The sequence below is a fragment of the Podarcis raffonei genome, chromosome Z (genome assembly GCF_027172205.1).
Source record: "Podarcis raffonei isolate rPodRaf1 chromosome Z, rPodRaf1.pri, whole genome shotgun sequence".
NCBI classification, from domain to species: Eukaryota; Metazoa; Chordata; class Lepidosauria; order Squamata; family Lacertidae; genus Podarcis; species Podarcis raffonei.
The window spans coordinates 29,332,645-29,349,958 of record NC_070621.1 but is presented as its reverse complement, the minus strand read 5'-3'; the positions used below and the strand labels follow the sequence as shown (position 1 = coordinate 29,349,958).

General features: G+C 41.8%; 1 protein-coding gene across 1 annotated transcript in view; it reads left to right on the top strand.

Annotated features, from left to right (window-relative positions):
* BRWD3 (bromodomain and WD repeat domain containing 3) overlaps positions 1-11,697 on the top strand; it is a 70,522-nt gene extending 58,825 nt beyond the window's left edge. The window contains exons 32-39 of the mRNA XM_053374499.1: positions 174-299; positions 749-884; positions 1,300-1,446; positions 2,142-2,294; positions 4,012-4,181; positions 4,989-5,083; positions 5,947-6,102; positions 8,534-11,697. Of these exons, the coding sequence (XP_053230474.1) occupies positions 174-299; positions 749-884; positions 1,300-1,446; positions 2,142-2,294; positions 4,012-4,181; positions 4,989-5,083; positions 5,947-6,102; positions 8,534-9,300 (1,750 nt within the window). The 3' untranslated portion in view covers positions 9,301-11,697. The remainder of the gene's footprint in view (positions 1-173; positions 300-748; positions 885-1,299; positions 1,447-2,141; positions 2,295-4,011; positions 4,182-4,988; positions 5,084-5,946; positions 6,103-8,533) is intronic.
* Positions 11,698-17,314: the final 5,617 nt, after the last annotated feature.

Below are 17,314 nucleotides of genomic sequence, written 5' to 3'. Positions count from 1 at the left end.
TGCTTCTTGTATTTTGTTCTTCTGCCAGATTGGTACTTCATTGTTTATGAAAAGCACATGCAGGCTTTTGTAAAAATGATTTTAGGTTACAGAATGAGCATGGCACATATTTCTTTTTGTTTTTATTAATTTGCTTTTATTAATTTTACAAATTTGTTCTCTTCCTTTTTCAGGAGAATATCAGCACTAATGTGGGAGGTACGATATATTGAACATAACGCTAGGACTTTCAATGAGCCCGATAGTCCTATAGTTAAAGCAGCCAAAATAGTAACGGATGTCTTACTTCACTACATTGGGTGAGCTGTCACTTTTCTTGCCAACTACCATTTCCACAGTTTCCAAATACTTTCCCTAAAACTTCTCTGATCAGCAAGGTGTTTCCTGAACTATTGCAGTTGCATTGTGTGCATCTGTGTTGCACATCCCTTTCTTTATGCTACCAAATAATTTCTTCTCCCATCACCTCTTCCTTCACTTTTGTCCTGCCCGCCATGGAGATAAGACTGTGGGAATTTTTCATGAAGAAGCCCTGCTTCCCACATGATCTGACCATCTGCTAATAAACTCAAAGTTTATTATGTTGCATAGTATCTGGCATGCGGGTTCAGCAAGCATGATATGCCAATTACACACAAATCAGCCCTTAATTTGTAATCCGTCTGGGCAAAGATGATGTTGCTTTTACAGTCCCAGCAGTCCGTGACTCTCTGTTGGCTCCAATGCTGATAATCATATTATCCTTTAGGGATCAGAGTTGCACAGATATTCTGGAGATGTATAACAAAGTGAAAGCTGAAGACCTGAGTAGCGCAAATGAAGAAGAGGTGACAGAAACGTATGCTGATTCGGATGGTCCAGGAACCTCATCTGGGAAAAGAACTGTGAGTGCTGCTTAGTTACCTGTCAGGGACTGGCTGGCTGATGAGGAGTAGTGGGGAACCTCCAAGGGGAAGGAAGGATCAGAGTCGGGACTAGTGGAGGGATACTGAAGGGAGGTCAGAGGGAGAGGCCTGGGAGGAAGGGCTGAATGATGAAGGAGCAGAGTTAACTTCACTGACAATGGAGCCGTGTGTCTTTCGTACTGACCTGTGTCTGACAGCACCTTTCTTCAGCCAGTTTGTATAGAGCCAGTTATATGTAGAGTTTTAAACTATATATCTGTCAACACAAAATGAATCTCTGAGTTACCTTTCACCTGCCTCTGTCAAATTGGAACTGAATCAGTATAAATTAAACAAGATGGAAGGAGAATTTTGTCATAAAATGTACATGTTGCTGTTGCTTCCCTTTTAAAAGGTTCAGATAAAGCAGCAGATAAAAAAGCAGCCTTCCAAGCCACGTGCTGATGCCTGGAAAGATAAGTGCAAACAGCTATTAAGCCTCATCTATGAACGTGAAGATTCTGAGCCATTCCGACAACCTGTTGATCTCTTTTCTTACCCTGTAAGTTGCTTTCATTTCTTTAGTTCAGGAGGGAGGAGTAAAGAATTGTGTGAAGCACTGAAACTCTACCCACCATAATAGCACCACAATGTTCTCGGTATTCACAGAGTTTTCTTAGGCATTACTCACATACTTCCAACTCTGTGGTTGCTTGCTTTAAAAAACAAAAAAGAAAAGAACCTGAGGTTCTTGGGATCTGAATCCTGTATTTCTTCTGGAAGCTGTGCTTGTACAACTTGCACAGTAAAATAAACAGGCCTGCCCCTTCCTTAATTTGAAGTATGACTATGTACTACAGAGCTTTCCAAACTGTGTGTCGTGACATGTTAGCGTGTTGGCTGCAGTGTGTAGGTATAATAACATGTGTGTCACCAGCATGAAAAGTTTGGAAAACTCTGATGTACTTGTGTTTGCTAATTCAATTTTGCCAGTTTTAGCACTAAAATCTCTAGTCTTTGTTGTTTTTTAAAATCAGTTCCTGTAATATCCCATAAGGACATTCCACATAGTAAAAAATATTTCCTTTCCCCTCCCCCATACAATATTTCTCTTTTCTCCCTTCCTGCTTGTAGAGCACTGAGAAATTTGGCAGGTGGACTAGCAGCAAATGCATTCACTCCATAAGTGCAATATCTAACCATATTGCTGTAATGTGGCAGTGTTACTCATTTAACACATATAAATGTTGCTTGTAGGATTATCGTGATATAGTGGACACTCCAATGGACTTCAGCACTGTGAAAGAAACTTTGGAAGTAGGAAATTACATGAACCCCCTTGAGTTCTACAAAGATGTTCGTCTGATATTCTGCAACTCCAAAGCATACACTCCTAATAAGAAATCAAGGGTAAGATGTAGAAGTGGTGGTGGTGCCTATGACTACAAGTCTCCAGCCTGACACATGCAAATAAAGTATAATAGTCCCAAAATACAGGCCTTTACTAAAGACTGTTGCCCTGATAGGCTTCCTAATGCAGGTTACATGATAGATAGTCCAAGCCTTTGGAGCAGGAGAAAACAGGCTTCCATGTCACAATCCTTTAGATATCTGAAGATGGCCATCATATCCTTTCAGTTTCCTCTTATCCAGGCTAAACATACCCAACTCCCTCAACCAGTATAGGAAATAATCAGCTAGTTTGACAAACAAGCTGACTTGGGTACCAGGCCTTGGTCTTTCTTTTCTCGTGACTTGTGCATAATTTTGGGACCATCAATAGCCCCATTAGTCCTCAGACAGCAGCCTGAGTAGACCCAGGGATGGTTTGGCTCATAATTCAGTGACAGAGCACATGCTTAGTATGCAGTCTATTCCAGGTTTAGTCTCCAACACACTTTGACGCAATGAGGATATTGGACTGCAGGGCTGGGAAATACTTCTCTGCCTGGGCCTAGGGAAGAGGGAATTGCCAATTAGATGAACCAATAGCCTGATAAGCTACAAGGCAGCTTCCTATGTTTTTTCGCACAATAGGCGAATAAAAGGTTAATGAATAGTTAAAATATTTGCTTTGTTTCTCTTGGCTTTGTCAGTTCATTTAGCTGTAATAGCATAATTTAACAAGGTGCATTGTCACTCTTCTTCATTTTATGTTTGATCTGTTCTTTGTTATTTTGCACAAAGCATTCTTATCATAATAACCACAAGTAATATGAATTTCTTATGCTTAGTTTTAAGTATATCTGCTGCTGGATTGCTGCTTTTTGAGGGTCATCAGTTTTATGGGTTTTGCATTGTATTTGCTATGTTGTATTTTAGTGAAACATTGTGTACCTTGCTGAAACTTCAGATTAAAGGGCAGATTATATTAATAATAATATTTTTAATATATGTAAGGAAGATTACTAGAGGCTCTAGATTCAAGCTGTGTGTGTAATCGTGTGAATGTGTTTCATAGTAACTGTCCAATAAGCAGCTGCCTTCGAGCATGTATGCTATCAGTGGAAAAGAAGTTCCTACTTGTTCCCTGTGCTGCCAGCAGATAGACTTGGCTGACTCTGCCAACCATTTTATAAATGTGCCATCGTGCCACATCCAATACTCATTCATCTTCTTGGTTGGGAATCCCAAGGTTTATGCCAAGTATGAATCCCAAGTATGAAAGTTCTGAGCTTCTCCAACTATCCTGAAACTCATGAGAGCAGGGACTGGCTGGACTAGCAGCAGTGCTATTGGTACCCCTCATTTTTAGCTTCTGCACAGCCTGCCTCTCCAAACATCACTCTTCATCTCATGTTGAATATTGAAGAATTGCTGGCCCTCTATGTTAAAGAATTGCTCCTCTATGTTAAATTCACAGGGGTTTTGCTTAACTTTTTAAAATAGATGGCCACCTCTACAAAGCAACTGAGTGTTTAATCATTTCCATCCTCCAAGGAGGCTGGGGGTGCTATGCACTGTGACTCCCATTTTGACAGGTAGTGACTGGCCCAGAGACCCAGCAAACTTTGTTACTGAGCAGGGATTTGAATCCAGGTCTCCTCAGCCTAAATCATGCAAGTCTTCTACACAGACATTCACTCTCAAGTGTGATCATTCTGCCCCTCTTTTCCTCCCCTACCAGATCTACAGTATGACACTCCGACTATCTGCCTTATTTGAAAATCATATTAAAACTATAATTTCTGAATACAAGTCAGCAGTGCAATATCAGAAGAGGCGAAGGCCACGGCTACGGTACCGGAAACAACTGCGGAGCAGCAGCAGTTCTTCCTCTAGCAGCAGGTCACCCAGGTAACAATTCTGATACTTGCTAAATGTATGATCTCACATTGATGTTCATTTAGTGAGAGCTTACCGGACTGTGTGTGGACTACTAGGCATACAGCTTTCTGGGTAGTAGCCCACACTTTTGGAACCTCCTCCCTGCGGAGATACATAAAGCCCCATCACCTTGCCTTTAAAATAAATAAACCCTCTGACAACACATTTATTCATGTCTGCTTTTGGACGAGCCATGCTGCACTCTGTAACATTTTTAACTGCTGCTCATGTCTTGTAATTATATTTTCATGCATTTTAAAAGTTGTGTAAGCTTCCTTGGGAGGGCGGTGGCATTTAGGTTACAAGAAAGGAATTTTGACTAAACATCAGGAAGAACTTTTTTGACAGTAACAGCTGTTCAACAGTGGAACATAACTGGTGGATTCTCCTTCCTTGGGGGGTTTTAAGCAGAGGTTGGATGGCCATCTGTCCTGTATGATCTAGTTGAGATTCCTGCATTGCAGAGGGTTGGACTAGATGACCCTCATGGTCCTTTCCAACTCTACAATTCTATAAAAAAAGTTTTAAATAAATAATAATTTAGTAGTACATTTGTTTTATGCTACTACCATCCACTCCGCCTCAACATCCAGCCTCTGCAGCAATTTATGTACCACAACAAAATTAGTGAAAGCAGATTTTCGTGGGGAAAATGCAATATAATTATAAGCATGCTGAGTTGCAATGAAAGACACAACGTAGACATAACTGACCTTTCAGACTTCACAGAGGTCATTGTTAAGAATAATGCATTGCTGTTTTTTGTCATGCTTATAGCCCCAAAGGAAAACAAAAGCAACCGATGCAGCCTAAAACAAACCTGAATACCTCACTGCCTTTAACTAGGACTAATTCTTCAGTTTCATCTCATGGTAAGTGAACTTGGAAGCAATAACCTTTCATTGCCTTTTCTGCTTCTGCACTCCACTTCTCCACCTTGCTTTCACTACAAGGACCCTTTGCTTTTGCCTGTACCGGTTGAGTCCCAGAGGCCTAGGCAGACAGAGAGGATACACCATCTTACCCATACCCTATAATTGATCTGTATATCACCGAGGAAAGTGTTCTGCCCTTTATGTTCCTTTGATGCTGATATTCCCCCCCCCCTAATTATACTGCATACCTTGCCCTTTGCCACAGAGTGCCAGATCTCTTCTCCAGTCTGTTCTGCCCCCCAGCATCCTCAGGAATGTTCATAGTTTGCCTACATGCAAAAATGTGTAGATGAAACAGCACGTACCAAGTCACAGTATCTGTTACTGCCCATTTCTGTCCAACTTCCATCTTTGCTTCTTTCATTCCAAATGTATGTGATCCCCCCACTAAGGGATTTGGAAATTGTATATTTATGTTTGTAAATTCATGCATATGACCATTGGCCTTGCTGTCTAGGGGTGATGAGAGTCAAACACATTCTGAAGAGTCACGAGTTTCCTACCCCTACATTAGAGAAATGTGTTAGTGTGCTAGAAGCCTCTCCTAAGTCCCACCAGGTAAAGGCCTGGCGTCTTAAGGAATCTGTCTTCTGTGACTTCCAATTATTTGTATGATTGTTAACATTGCACTAAGCAGTGCAATCATAACTGAAAGAAATTTCACTGAATGCACTCATCAAGGATTTGAGGCCTACGCACTCACATGCCACTAAAGCAAATGAATGCAATACTTCTACTTTCAAATTCATGAACATTTTCCATCCATTGCGAAACTTGTGACATCATGTTTAAATTTTCAGATACTACTGAGGAACCACCTGGTTCTGCTGTTGCTGCTGAAGAGATGGACAGTCATCCTTCTTCATCTGGCTCAAACACCAAAAATCATAGCGGAAATGATGCTGAACCAGGGAAAAATAGGCTAGTTAGAAATAAATCCACACCAGTTACACAAGGTGAGAAGTTGGAGGAATAAAGATTCCCTCTCTATATATCTTTCCCTCTCCCTCTCTCTCCCCCCCTCCTTTTGGGTGTGTGTGTCTAGGTCAGAGGTTTTCGACCTTTTTGGGTCCACAGCTCCCTTGACCAGCTACATTATTTCTGTGGGGCCCAGTTATGTCACCCCTTGCCTGCAGAGCTGGCAGCCCCTCACCTCTCCCTTGTGGAGGGTTCCTCAGCCTCCTCTCTTCTTCCTTTTCCTTGGAACTCCTATGGGCAGTCATAGCTGCCGCCTCTTGTCTCTGAGCTTCCCAATCCCACTCCCAAGAGATGTACCTCCTCCCACTGCCTCACAGGGGCCTGGGAAGGACCACCTGGCCAGCCCCAGAGGCACCATTCACCTGGGGAGCTTGCAGTTAGGGCTGCTGAGAAAAACAGCTGTGCAAACCTTTGGGAAGCAAGGATGTGAGAGGGCATCAGAAGAGGAAGGGAAGGAAAGAGGGACAGAGGCCAGTGTTGCCTGTGGCACCTCTGACAATCAAGTGACACAACCATGGCACACAGGTTGAAAGCCACTAGTCAAGGGTTTTATTTGGTTACAGGGTGATTCTGATTCTTGTGTTTTGTGAAGCAAATGTACTGTTAGATTGTGGACCAGGTCACCCTGTGTCTCTCCCTTCTCTAGCCACAGGGCACCAAGGTGACAGAGTTCTCTCTGGGAGGAAGCGCATTCCTAATGGGCCAGCTCCCAAAGTGTGGTATTTTTAACATAAATACAGTGGTGGTTGTGCTTAATGGGACTGCTTTGGTAGAAGGCAGGGAAGCCAGCAGCAGGTGGAGCCAGAGCCTATAACAAGTTGTCTCAGTTAATTATAGTTGTCCTCATCCTCCTCTCTGCTGAGTTCTACAAGACAATGCTGAGATAAAGGAGAAGGGGCTGACAGCTAGGGCCACCGTTGTCTGATGGTTGTAAAGTAGGCAGGCAGGCAGACAGGTGGGGGCTAGTTTAGGGTAGTGGGTCGGTTTCCTGCTCACTCTAATAAACCATTAGAAAGGTTCGTGGTGGTCTGTAACAGCTGTGCAATTTTGAGGTTTTTTATTTTAATCCTCTCTTTGCAGAGATGTCATTTTCCTGGCTTCCACAAACTGATTAGCTAGCACACATGTTTTGGAGTGTGGTGAAGGGTGGGAAGCCCAATAGAAGCTTCTCACACCCACTTCACTGCCCAACAATAACCCTGCAGAACTACTAGTAGTTGCTGCCACCACCCTTCCACTTACTTTGACAGTCCAGATGGGAGGGGATCTGGGATGCACTAAAGCAATTACTTTGCAGACTTTCCTTGTGAGTGGCTCTGAGTCTAAAGGCAGCCCTCGCACTCTCGTGAGTCTCTCCCAGACCTCAGAAGAGTAGGCTGGTTACTTACAACTCCAATCCTAAACATCAGGTGGCATGAATTTCAAGAATCTAGGCACACGGGGATCCTGAAACCCTGAGGTTTGGCAATCACACACTTTGGGGGTCAAATTATAAAACTTTCTTATGAATAAATGATAGAGGAAAAGCAAGCAGAAGGTCCAACAAAATACAAAATAGGCCAGAGTACTGTGGCTTTCAAACTAAACTAATCCTAGCCTAGCCACTACAATACAATGGTTCTAATTTACTTAAAAATCTATCTTCATAGCAAGTCCAGCCAAATCCCTGACAGTGGAGGGAACAAGCTGCAAGTGAAACTCAGCCTCATAAAGTCTCTGTCCCCTCTCCTGGGCAAGTGACCCCTGACTCCTTCTGACCAATAAGCTTCAGAGTCAGTCAAGTACCCCTTTTGCATCTGAAGAGGACTGGCAGGAGATACCTGACAGACTGGCTTAGGGAAATGGTGGGCAGTTCCAGGGTCCATTGGATAGGTGTTATGTAGCAAACTTGCGTTTAGTTATTGGTTACAAAATGAAGGCCTTCAGGGGATGTAGGCCAGGCATAATCAAGGATAAAAAGGAGGAGAAGCAGGAGGTTGTTCTTTATAACTCACTTTGAGTCCCTGTCAGGGAAAAAGATGGGGTGTAAATAAATTTGTTGTTGCGAGTGTGGCTCAGCATCCCTAGCATTGCAATATCCCTGTGATCTGTTGGGTGGTGGGCTCAGCCTTGCAGAGGCCCAGTACCAGTCTCATGGGTAGGCGTCTGCCTCTTGATTCAGCAATGCACTTAATCATGTATTTGTTTAAAAACCAACTCTTTGTTTCAGATTAATATTGCTTACCTTTGAGCAGGTGTAATGAACAATCCACTTTCATCTTGGTAGGCAGAGAATTTTTGAAACAAGACTGCTTGTTCTATGAGTATATTTCTTCCAGGCTGGAAAAAAATATTTTGTTTTCTCCAGGAAACTGAGATCTAGCTCTGTAGCAGCATCCTTGACAAATACATTTGTTTGAATTTCTGTAGATCAGCCTTCTGATAAGCCCTTGACAAATGGTGATGGGAGAGAGCCCCGAGCAACAGTCAAGCGGAAGCTCTCAAGTGCATCAGAAGAGGACGAACCCATTGGTGAAAAGAAGAAGAGAGAAGAAAAAGGAAAGCCAGGTTTATCCTCCTCAGAAAGTGGAGATTCACGATCAAGCTCAAGTTCTGAAAGCGGATGTGGCTCTGATTCTGACTCTGAATCAAGCTCTAGAACAGATCAGGACTACATAGATGGAGACCATGACTACAGCAAATCTGTGCAAGTGAAACCGAAAAGAAAAATCCGAAGGAACATCTCCAGTGGACAGAGAAATTGGCAGGGTAGAGGGACAGGAAAGAGAGGGAGATGGGGCCGGTGGGGTAGGTGGAGCAGAGGGGGGCGAGGCAGCCGGAGGGGAAGAGGCTGTAGCAGAGGAAGAAGAGGAGGCAGGGGAGGAAGAAGAGGGAGAGGGAGAGGAGCCTCCAGAGGAGCCTCCAGAGCCAAGCGCCCACGAATTGCCGATGATGAATTTGAGAATCTTTTGGGGGGACGCTTCAGTGAGAACACATTTGGTGGGCGGTTCAGCAGGCCGCCTCGGATTAAAACTAGGAATGAGGGCAGGCGAACCGTTTTATATAATGACGATTCAGACAATGACACTTTTGTGCACACTGAGGATCCCCTGAACCTTGGTACTTCTAGGTCAGGCAGGGTGCGGAAAATGACAGAAAAGGCCAGGGTCAGCCATCTCATGGGATGGAATTATTGACAAATGGGAAACTGGAAGTGAACAATGGTGTTTGACGATCTAAGGCCTTCTACTGCAGGGATTTTTGCCAGAAAATCTACAACGCAAATTGTGTGGGGACTCTGCTCACATTTTTCTGTGGTGCTTTTTCCATTTTGCCCATATGTATGTTCAAAGACTTCTGATTGCCACATGTTCTTGGCCAAAAGAAGCCTTGCCCGTTCATTCTATATCTGCAGAAATACTTTCCTACACTACACTTTGAGTTTGTCATAGGAGGACAGTGGCAATGGAATCATGATTTTGATGTCTCCCCTTGTTTTTCTTTTTTGGTTTTGTGTGTTTTGTGCATTATAGAAACAGCACCTTCTTACAGAGATTTTGAATTGTCTGCCATGAATTCCTTACATTCAGTAATAACTTTTGCACAATTCACCGATCTTAAAGGCAGCTATAAAATGTTTACAGTTTCTCTATTGTGCACAGAATATGAATAATTTCAATCTTTCCAAGCCAAACTTTCATGAAGTATGTTCATACTTGGGTATCTCGGTATGCTTTTCTCATTGGTTCTTAATTCATGTTTTAAAAATGAGAGGGAGAAAGAGGGGTGGGTGGGGCTTGGTGCCTTGTAAATACGTAGCAAACTTTTGACATGCATTAACAGATGCATGCATTAATAATATTATACAATGAGATACTTGAGAACTATGAATATCTAGACACACAGGTGCCAAATGCAAAAGTTAACTTGCTTCTATATTCGTTCTGATGCCCTCATATTGTTATAGCATTAATTGAGACTGCCAATAAGGTGTTAACATCAGCTTTGATATTTTCTCTCCTTCGCAGCCACTGTTTTTCTAGTAGCTTAGCTGCCTCCAGAATTGCAAATAATAGAAACATTAGAATTCATTTCCTTTTCTTCATTTATGGGATTGCTGTAGGTTGTGTGGCATTAGCACAGTCCGTCATTAAATGACAAAATAGCCATTTGTCAGGTTTCAACCTGACAATCATACTCACGATGCTTTACATGCTTTAATTTGATTCTTGCAACTACAACATAACTTTTTTATGCTATGGTAACTTTGCCGACTCACTTAGTATGGACAACCATCTCAATCTTACCCGGGGCAGGGAATCATAACACCCTTGATTAAGAGATTGCTAATTGGCAAAGGATCTCCAGGCCACTGAGCTCCTCCCCTCTCCCTCCCCCCGGCTTCCCCATTCACTTTGGTGGAAGGGCATGATTGGCTCACTTTAATTTTTTTTTGTGCGTGCTAATCAGCTCCTTCTGTTGAAGTGGACACAGCCCCACAAATGCAGAACATCTGTGTGTGAATTTCGGCATGTATGGGTTTCTCATTGGGTGTGATGCCATCTGGTTTGATACCGAGAAATAATTTGCACAGGGCTCTTCTTGTAACAGTGTTGAACAGTGCATCAGTGTAAGGGGAATCTAGGCTTGGGGAACCATGTTTGTCCCTCATCACTGTAGCAAGTGAATTTCAGAAATGTGCTTTCCCCCTTCTCTTGAATAAGAGTTTCATTTTTCTATTTTGTGTAATTCACCATCCCAGAGATAAAATAGAAGGGTTGACAGCATATGAAAGAGAAACAGAAAGCCAAATAAAATAATGAATGAAATTTCATAACATTATTTCTATCTAGCCTGCAAGCAATTCTTTCGCTAGGCACACTTGGTCAGTAACATTGCTGGATCTCCACAGAATTACAGTATAATTATTTATATATAACGTGTGTAAGAAAATCCATATATACACATGCATACAAAAGTGGCTGTGGATCATCTAGTGTAAAAAATAGATTTTAAAAATGGGAAGGCATTTGCCAATTAGGGCAAAAATAGGAGAATTATGTTATTGAGTTATGTGATATAGAAACCAAGCGTTTATTTATATACACACTGGATACAAATCCAGGAGTCAGGTATGGCACACAGTTGTCCTGATTCAGATCCTTTCTGCCCATGAAAGCCTGGAAGTGTTCCTGGAGCATCCTTTAATACAAGAGCTCCATGTTTGCTTCTGAGAGTGTGCAGGCTGTGCCTCAGGATGTGCAAGTATAGAATCTTTTTGTTCAGTGTAGTATTTCAGATCTACGAGACAGGTGTGTGCTTAAAAGGAAACCTCAAGCATATCTCCTGCTATACTATATAGACCGGCTATACTGTCACCATGGTTGCTTGTAACCACAATGGGGACAAATAGTGTTAATTTTAAAGAACTGAAATCCTGCCCCCAGAGAAGGTATTCACTTGTTTACAGGTATTTACTGTGGAGACCTATGCCCTAAGGAGTGGTGTGTGCTTCTTTGAAACACCAATTACAATTTGGGAGAAATGCCTTCAGTGTTCTCTTTTATTTAGGACTAATTATGTATTGTGAAGATGATAGGAAAGCAAGAATACTTTTCTAGGATGAAAGTATTTTTAGGATATGTGTTCATTACTAGGAAACTAGGCTACAATGGTGCTGCAACAACAGAACATCTGTTCTAAAGGAAATGGAGGTTTCTTGTGCATGTGAGGAATAAACTGGTGGTGTTTCATTTAGTTTGGTGGTTGGGATAGTTATCAACTGAGGATTCCTTATTGTACCCATTCATCTGTTGTTTGAGGATATCAATCAGGTGATGTGGGCCACCCTGAAACACAATTAATTTGGACAGGGTTTACTTTCCAAAGTTAAAATTGTATAGGACTCTGTAGCAATATTGGCTTGGAAATAACAAAATTGGACCCATTCTTCAGTAGACAGCTCTCAGGACCTCTCTGATTTCGACTGCCAAGGCCCTACTTCATCCTACCCCATTCTTTTCTTCCTTGCACCTTTTCCTGCTCCTTTCAGGTACTGCTGGTTCCTTTGTACCACTTGCCCTGTGGATGCTCCACATGTTCAATTTCTGGACATCAACCCACTAGGCTGTTGGCAGCCTCAGTGAGGATCAGATGCACTCAATTGAAAGCAGCTTCTTGGAGATGCAGAGGCTTGGCCTTCCCCATGATTTGTGTAACGCCACAAAAGAACTTTCACTGTAAAGGCTTGGGATTCAAAAAATCCAGACAATGCCATACTAAATCAGTGTAATGGTCTGTCTACAATTCTGTTTCAGGATCAAAATTGTAGAAATTTAGTGAACAAACCATCAAATCACCCCTTCTTAATTTTGTTTGTTTCTTACTGTGCAAGCCTTAGGATCTTGTCCTGTGAACTCATTATGTTTCTTGGTATTGCTCCCAGTTATTCTAACTGGCAATAACTGAATATCTTCATTGTATTTATGCCAAATTATGCTCACCAATAAACCTCCCAAAGGAACAGTATTTAGAAAGGAAATGGTGCTGGATTCTACTGAACAGCTGAGCAGAATTGCTTTAAGGGATTCTGCAAGGAGGCCAAAGCTGTATCCTATAAATTGGCCATTCAAATTCAAAACTAGATTATGTTTCACTGCAGAAAACTTTGTTGCAGTGAAACACAATTGTTCCATTTTGTCTGAATTGCCCATCATGCCTGACTGTAGGCTGTTCAGTGCTTGCCTGAGGCTGCCTTCACAATTTGCCACATGCATTTTGGAAGTGGTATTCTAAACAAAACAGTAACCAATCATCTTTAGCAATAACCAGCATGGTATATGTGGAAATGCAGAACACCTATTTTCACAGATTTCAGGTTCAACCTCCCTGCTTTAAGATGAGTTAGAACTTTGGATTTTTAACAGAAGATATTTGAAACCTTTCTGTTCCAGTCAAGAGCAATACTGAAATCTTTATCTGAAATGCATTTAATGCTTTCCTGAACTTTTGAAGTTTGGGCAACATCTTAAATGGTTATATCAACTGAATTTTAAGTCTCTCTCTCCTAAACACTTTCATCTGCCATCAAGAAGCAAAGGGTTTGTGAGGGTTTTTTTTGCATTCTATCATTTTCTAGTTTCCATGTGTTTGTTAGTAATAGGAACAAAAGGTAATAGGACTTCAAAAGTAAAGTAAAAAAAGTAATAGGACTTCAAGTTCCCACATACCACCTTGACTTCTTGTTCAAGTAAACCTATTCCTTCTCATTGCACATTTAATCTTTAAATTCTAAAATAGCAATACCCCACCTCCCCCCCCCCCGCCCCTGATCAAAGCCTAAGGTGTTATTGCATTTTGTGGAGGGAACTTAATTCTCTACCATATGTTGCTTCTGTTGTTTGGCAGCCTTGGAAACCCTTGGTTGCAGAATATTTCTTAGCATTAAGCCAAACCATACAAAGCTGTTGGTCATGGCTAAGGTTAAGCTGAGTAATTTATCTTCACCTAACACAGCTGATCATGTATTGGCACAAAGCAGGATAAACTAGATTTAGTCTAAGAACATTTCACCAACCTTAACTTACACACTGAATGCAAGCAGTTCTCTGTATTGCAAAGTTAGTGTACTGGTTTCATAATATATGCTACAAAATATAATAACTTTTCTATTTGTAAGAACAATTAAATATCTATGGGCAGAATGCACTGTTCAACACCTAAGGGTGCTCTATTAGAAATCTCTTAGGTGTTTTCATTATGTTCTTTAAAATGATGTATTCTAAATGACTACATTTACAAGGAATCTCCCCCCCCCCCAATATTACTACCGTATATCAGATGTTTACATTTTTTAAAGAATTTCACAATGGTGATTATCTGCAATGTTTCTAGCATTTTTTAAAGACCCTTCAAACACAGAACAACACTTTGACATGTATATCAGTATATCAGACGTTGGCCCACAACAAAATACATGTGTTACAGATCCCTGCATGTTTATCAGGTCTTGTGCAAGCCCGTTAAAATGAACAGGAAGTGCTCATAAGGTTTGCCTTGCACAGCCTCTTTATTTTAAATGAGCAAGTACAGAAAAGTTCTCTGCTGGATTGTGCTCTTATTTTCCAGCAGAATCGCTGTCACAGCCTTAACCTATAGTATTATATCAGATGGTGCTTTATGAATACATGTATATGCATGGATGTGGGTATGTAATTAGCAGACTGTGTTTTTAAACAAAATGGGTACTTTATAATAATCCTGCTGCATACCCGCCATACCATTTTGGCATTCTCCATCCAAATATTTAAAGTATACACTAAGAATAGTAGGCCTCAGTCTTTATAAGATTGTACTTCATGCCCTCCTTATTTCCCCTCCCTCCTTCCCCAAGGTGGTGTGCAAGAGAGTAGGAGTGCTTGAAATGTGGCTGTCAGTATTTGATTATAGTATATGTCTGTTCCTCCCCCCAAACACACAAACACACACACCTGTAGTCTTAACCTTTGCCAGGCTGATCGGCAAGCTCATGCCAAGACTTCTTTTTTTTTTCTTTTTTAACAATTAAGTGGTATTCAGAAAGCATGTTTCCATTTCCAAGGCAGATATATGTGTGTGTGTTTGTGTTTCTGGCCTATTTTGCCTTTTCGTTAAAGCTTCACAGCAGGTTTTGTTGAGGAATATTACTCTTTACAACTGAGCTTCAGACACATGGAATCTTAGTGTCATCTAAAAGCTCTTAATGCCTGTATATTGTGTTCTTGACAGTGTAAAGTACTTCACAGTTAACACCCCTGCAGAAAAAAGGTGCACACAAATTGATTTAAACTAATACTGTTTTGCTTTCATCTTGTTTTCAGAGGGTGCTCTATGCTCATATCTTTACATCTGCTATCTCAGGTCCCTTTAAAATGAAATGCTTCAGGGATTTTTGATGCCACTTGACGTTGGCAGACCAAATGTAATATTTATATGCAACAAGCTATTAGTTTTTTGTATTGTAAAAAAATGTAAATTTGTAAAGATTTTTTTTTCTTAGGGGTTTTTTTTTGGGGGGAGCAGGGAGGGGAAAGGAAGTCACTTAATGTAATTTAGGATGTTTCATTTTTCCAGCTGTGGGATTATCTCAATAAAAAGCCCCACTCATTCTATGATTTTTTGATTATTATTTTTTGGTGTTTTATTGTATATACAGAATAAATGTATTGATGGAAAATTATATCAAGTTCTTTAAAACAACAACCACCCTAAACTAGGGTGTTAGCCTAATCGGCTGCTTCCAACCTCCTTGGTGAGCAAGAGAAGGAGGTTTGGTTATAATGGTGAAACAATGAAAAGAGGATCCACAAGTTCAAGAGGTGCTGCTAGGTTCTGCATCTTGCAAAGTGTGGATAGCTGTTCTCTTGTGGCTGCTTGAAGTAGTCACTTCCCCTGGACAGCAGACTGCCTTTTGAGAATGACCCTCTCCAGTGGATCTCCCCTGCATGCCCAGCTCAGCCCTGTTTCTCAACAGTGCAGAAGGTCTCTTCTGCTGGCTACATGATTGCATAACCTTAGCCTCCCATGCAATGTAGAAAGTGCCATAGCTGGAGATCCATCAGAGGAGCAGCTGCTACACCTGCCTTGTGGAGAAATCTGCCTCACTTTGCCCCATGAGTGGGAGGCCCTGGCTACTAGGCAATTGATACCCTCCAGATGTGGACTAAAACTCCTATCACCCATCATCCCATCCCATGTCTGTTGACCATACTTGCTGGGACTGATGGTATTTGTAGTCCAACAACATCTGGGGGGCACCACATTGGATGCTTTCTCTTTAGCAGATGAGGAGTTTGACAGGCATGTGCTGTAGGGAGGATTTACCAGTTGGATCCACTGAAGGCACACCCCGGGGTGTTATTGCTTTGTCACATCCCAAGGTTTTGGGACATTCTGCAGTAGCCATAGGAGAAACAGGTTTTTTCCACTGAATTCCTGTTGTCTGTGTCTCCTGCAGGGTATTCCACCCACACTTGGGTTTTCAGTGGATTGTGATCCTCTTTCCATGCTTCTGGCTCACCACGCATTGTGGGTGGATGGGTGATACATAGGGGCTCCTGGATCAGTTTCTCCCTGTCCCATAGTTTTCAGTCACTTCTACCTAAAGCTTTGGGGAAGTTATCTTTCTTTTATTGCCTCTGTTGTACCTATTGAAAAAGTGCTTATTGCACTGGGGTAACATCCACACCGTGCATTCAAAGCACATGGCTTCTCTCAAAGAATCATGGAGAGTGTAGCCTACCCTACACAAAGCTACAAATCCTTGAATCTTTAGCTACAGTTCCCAGGGTTCTTGGGAGGAAGCAGTGGGAAAGTCTAGAATGTCACCCAGAAGACAATGAGAGCAGAAATTCACAGCAGTTTCCCTTTTTGTATGCTAGGTGGAACCGTGGACATAAAATGTGCAAATTAAATCCGTATCCTCTTGGCGTCTGCAATGTCTAAAGCCGTTTAGTCATCTTGTCATACAACACTCCCAATTTTGCAGACAGCATTACGAGAGCAGCAAGTGGTTTCTGGGTCAGGGGAGAATGATACTTGCAGCTGGATATATATCCTGATTTCCCTGTCCCCTTTGGCCACCAAACTGGGTGCATTTGCCACCTTATACACAATGTAGAGGACTGGCACATGATTGAATATCACTTTTCAAGCTTAATCCTGCATATGACCCACCTAGCTGCAGTTTGGGAGCTGGCCTCACAGAATCTCCATGTTCAGAAGCAGCAGGCCTTTATATAGCAGTTGCTGGGTGGGAGTCAGTAGTAGACAAAGACTCTTGCTTTCACTACTGAAAGCTTATACTGGGGTTACTAAGAGAGAGAAAAGTGCTGAACCTGTTGGACCATCAGCCTGATCTAGCATGGCAGTTGTTAGCGTTTTTTGTGACTATAGGATGTCCAGTACTAGGTCACATAAAGAGGCCCTTAATCCGCCTTGTTCAGTCTCAATAACAACCCACATATGAAAGGCTTAATTTCTTTGTAGTTTTTGTTTTTGACTCAGGTATTGTGATCAGAGGCAATGGCCTTGTGCTTTTTACAAATGAAGGGTTTTCCGTGTGGTTTAATTAGCGAGTCATCACTGCTTGGCCAAAGTAATTGCTGAATGTCTTTATGAATGATTCCAGCAATCACCAAAATAATTGTGTGAATTGCAGGAGTCTTTCACACA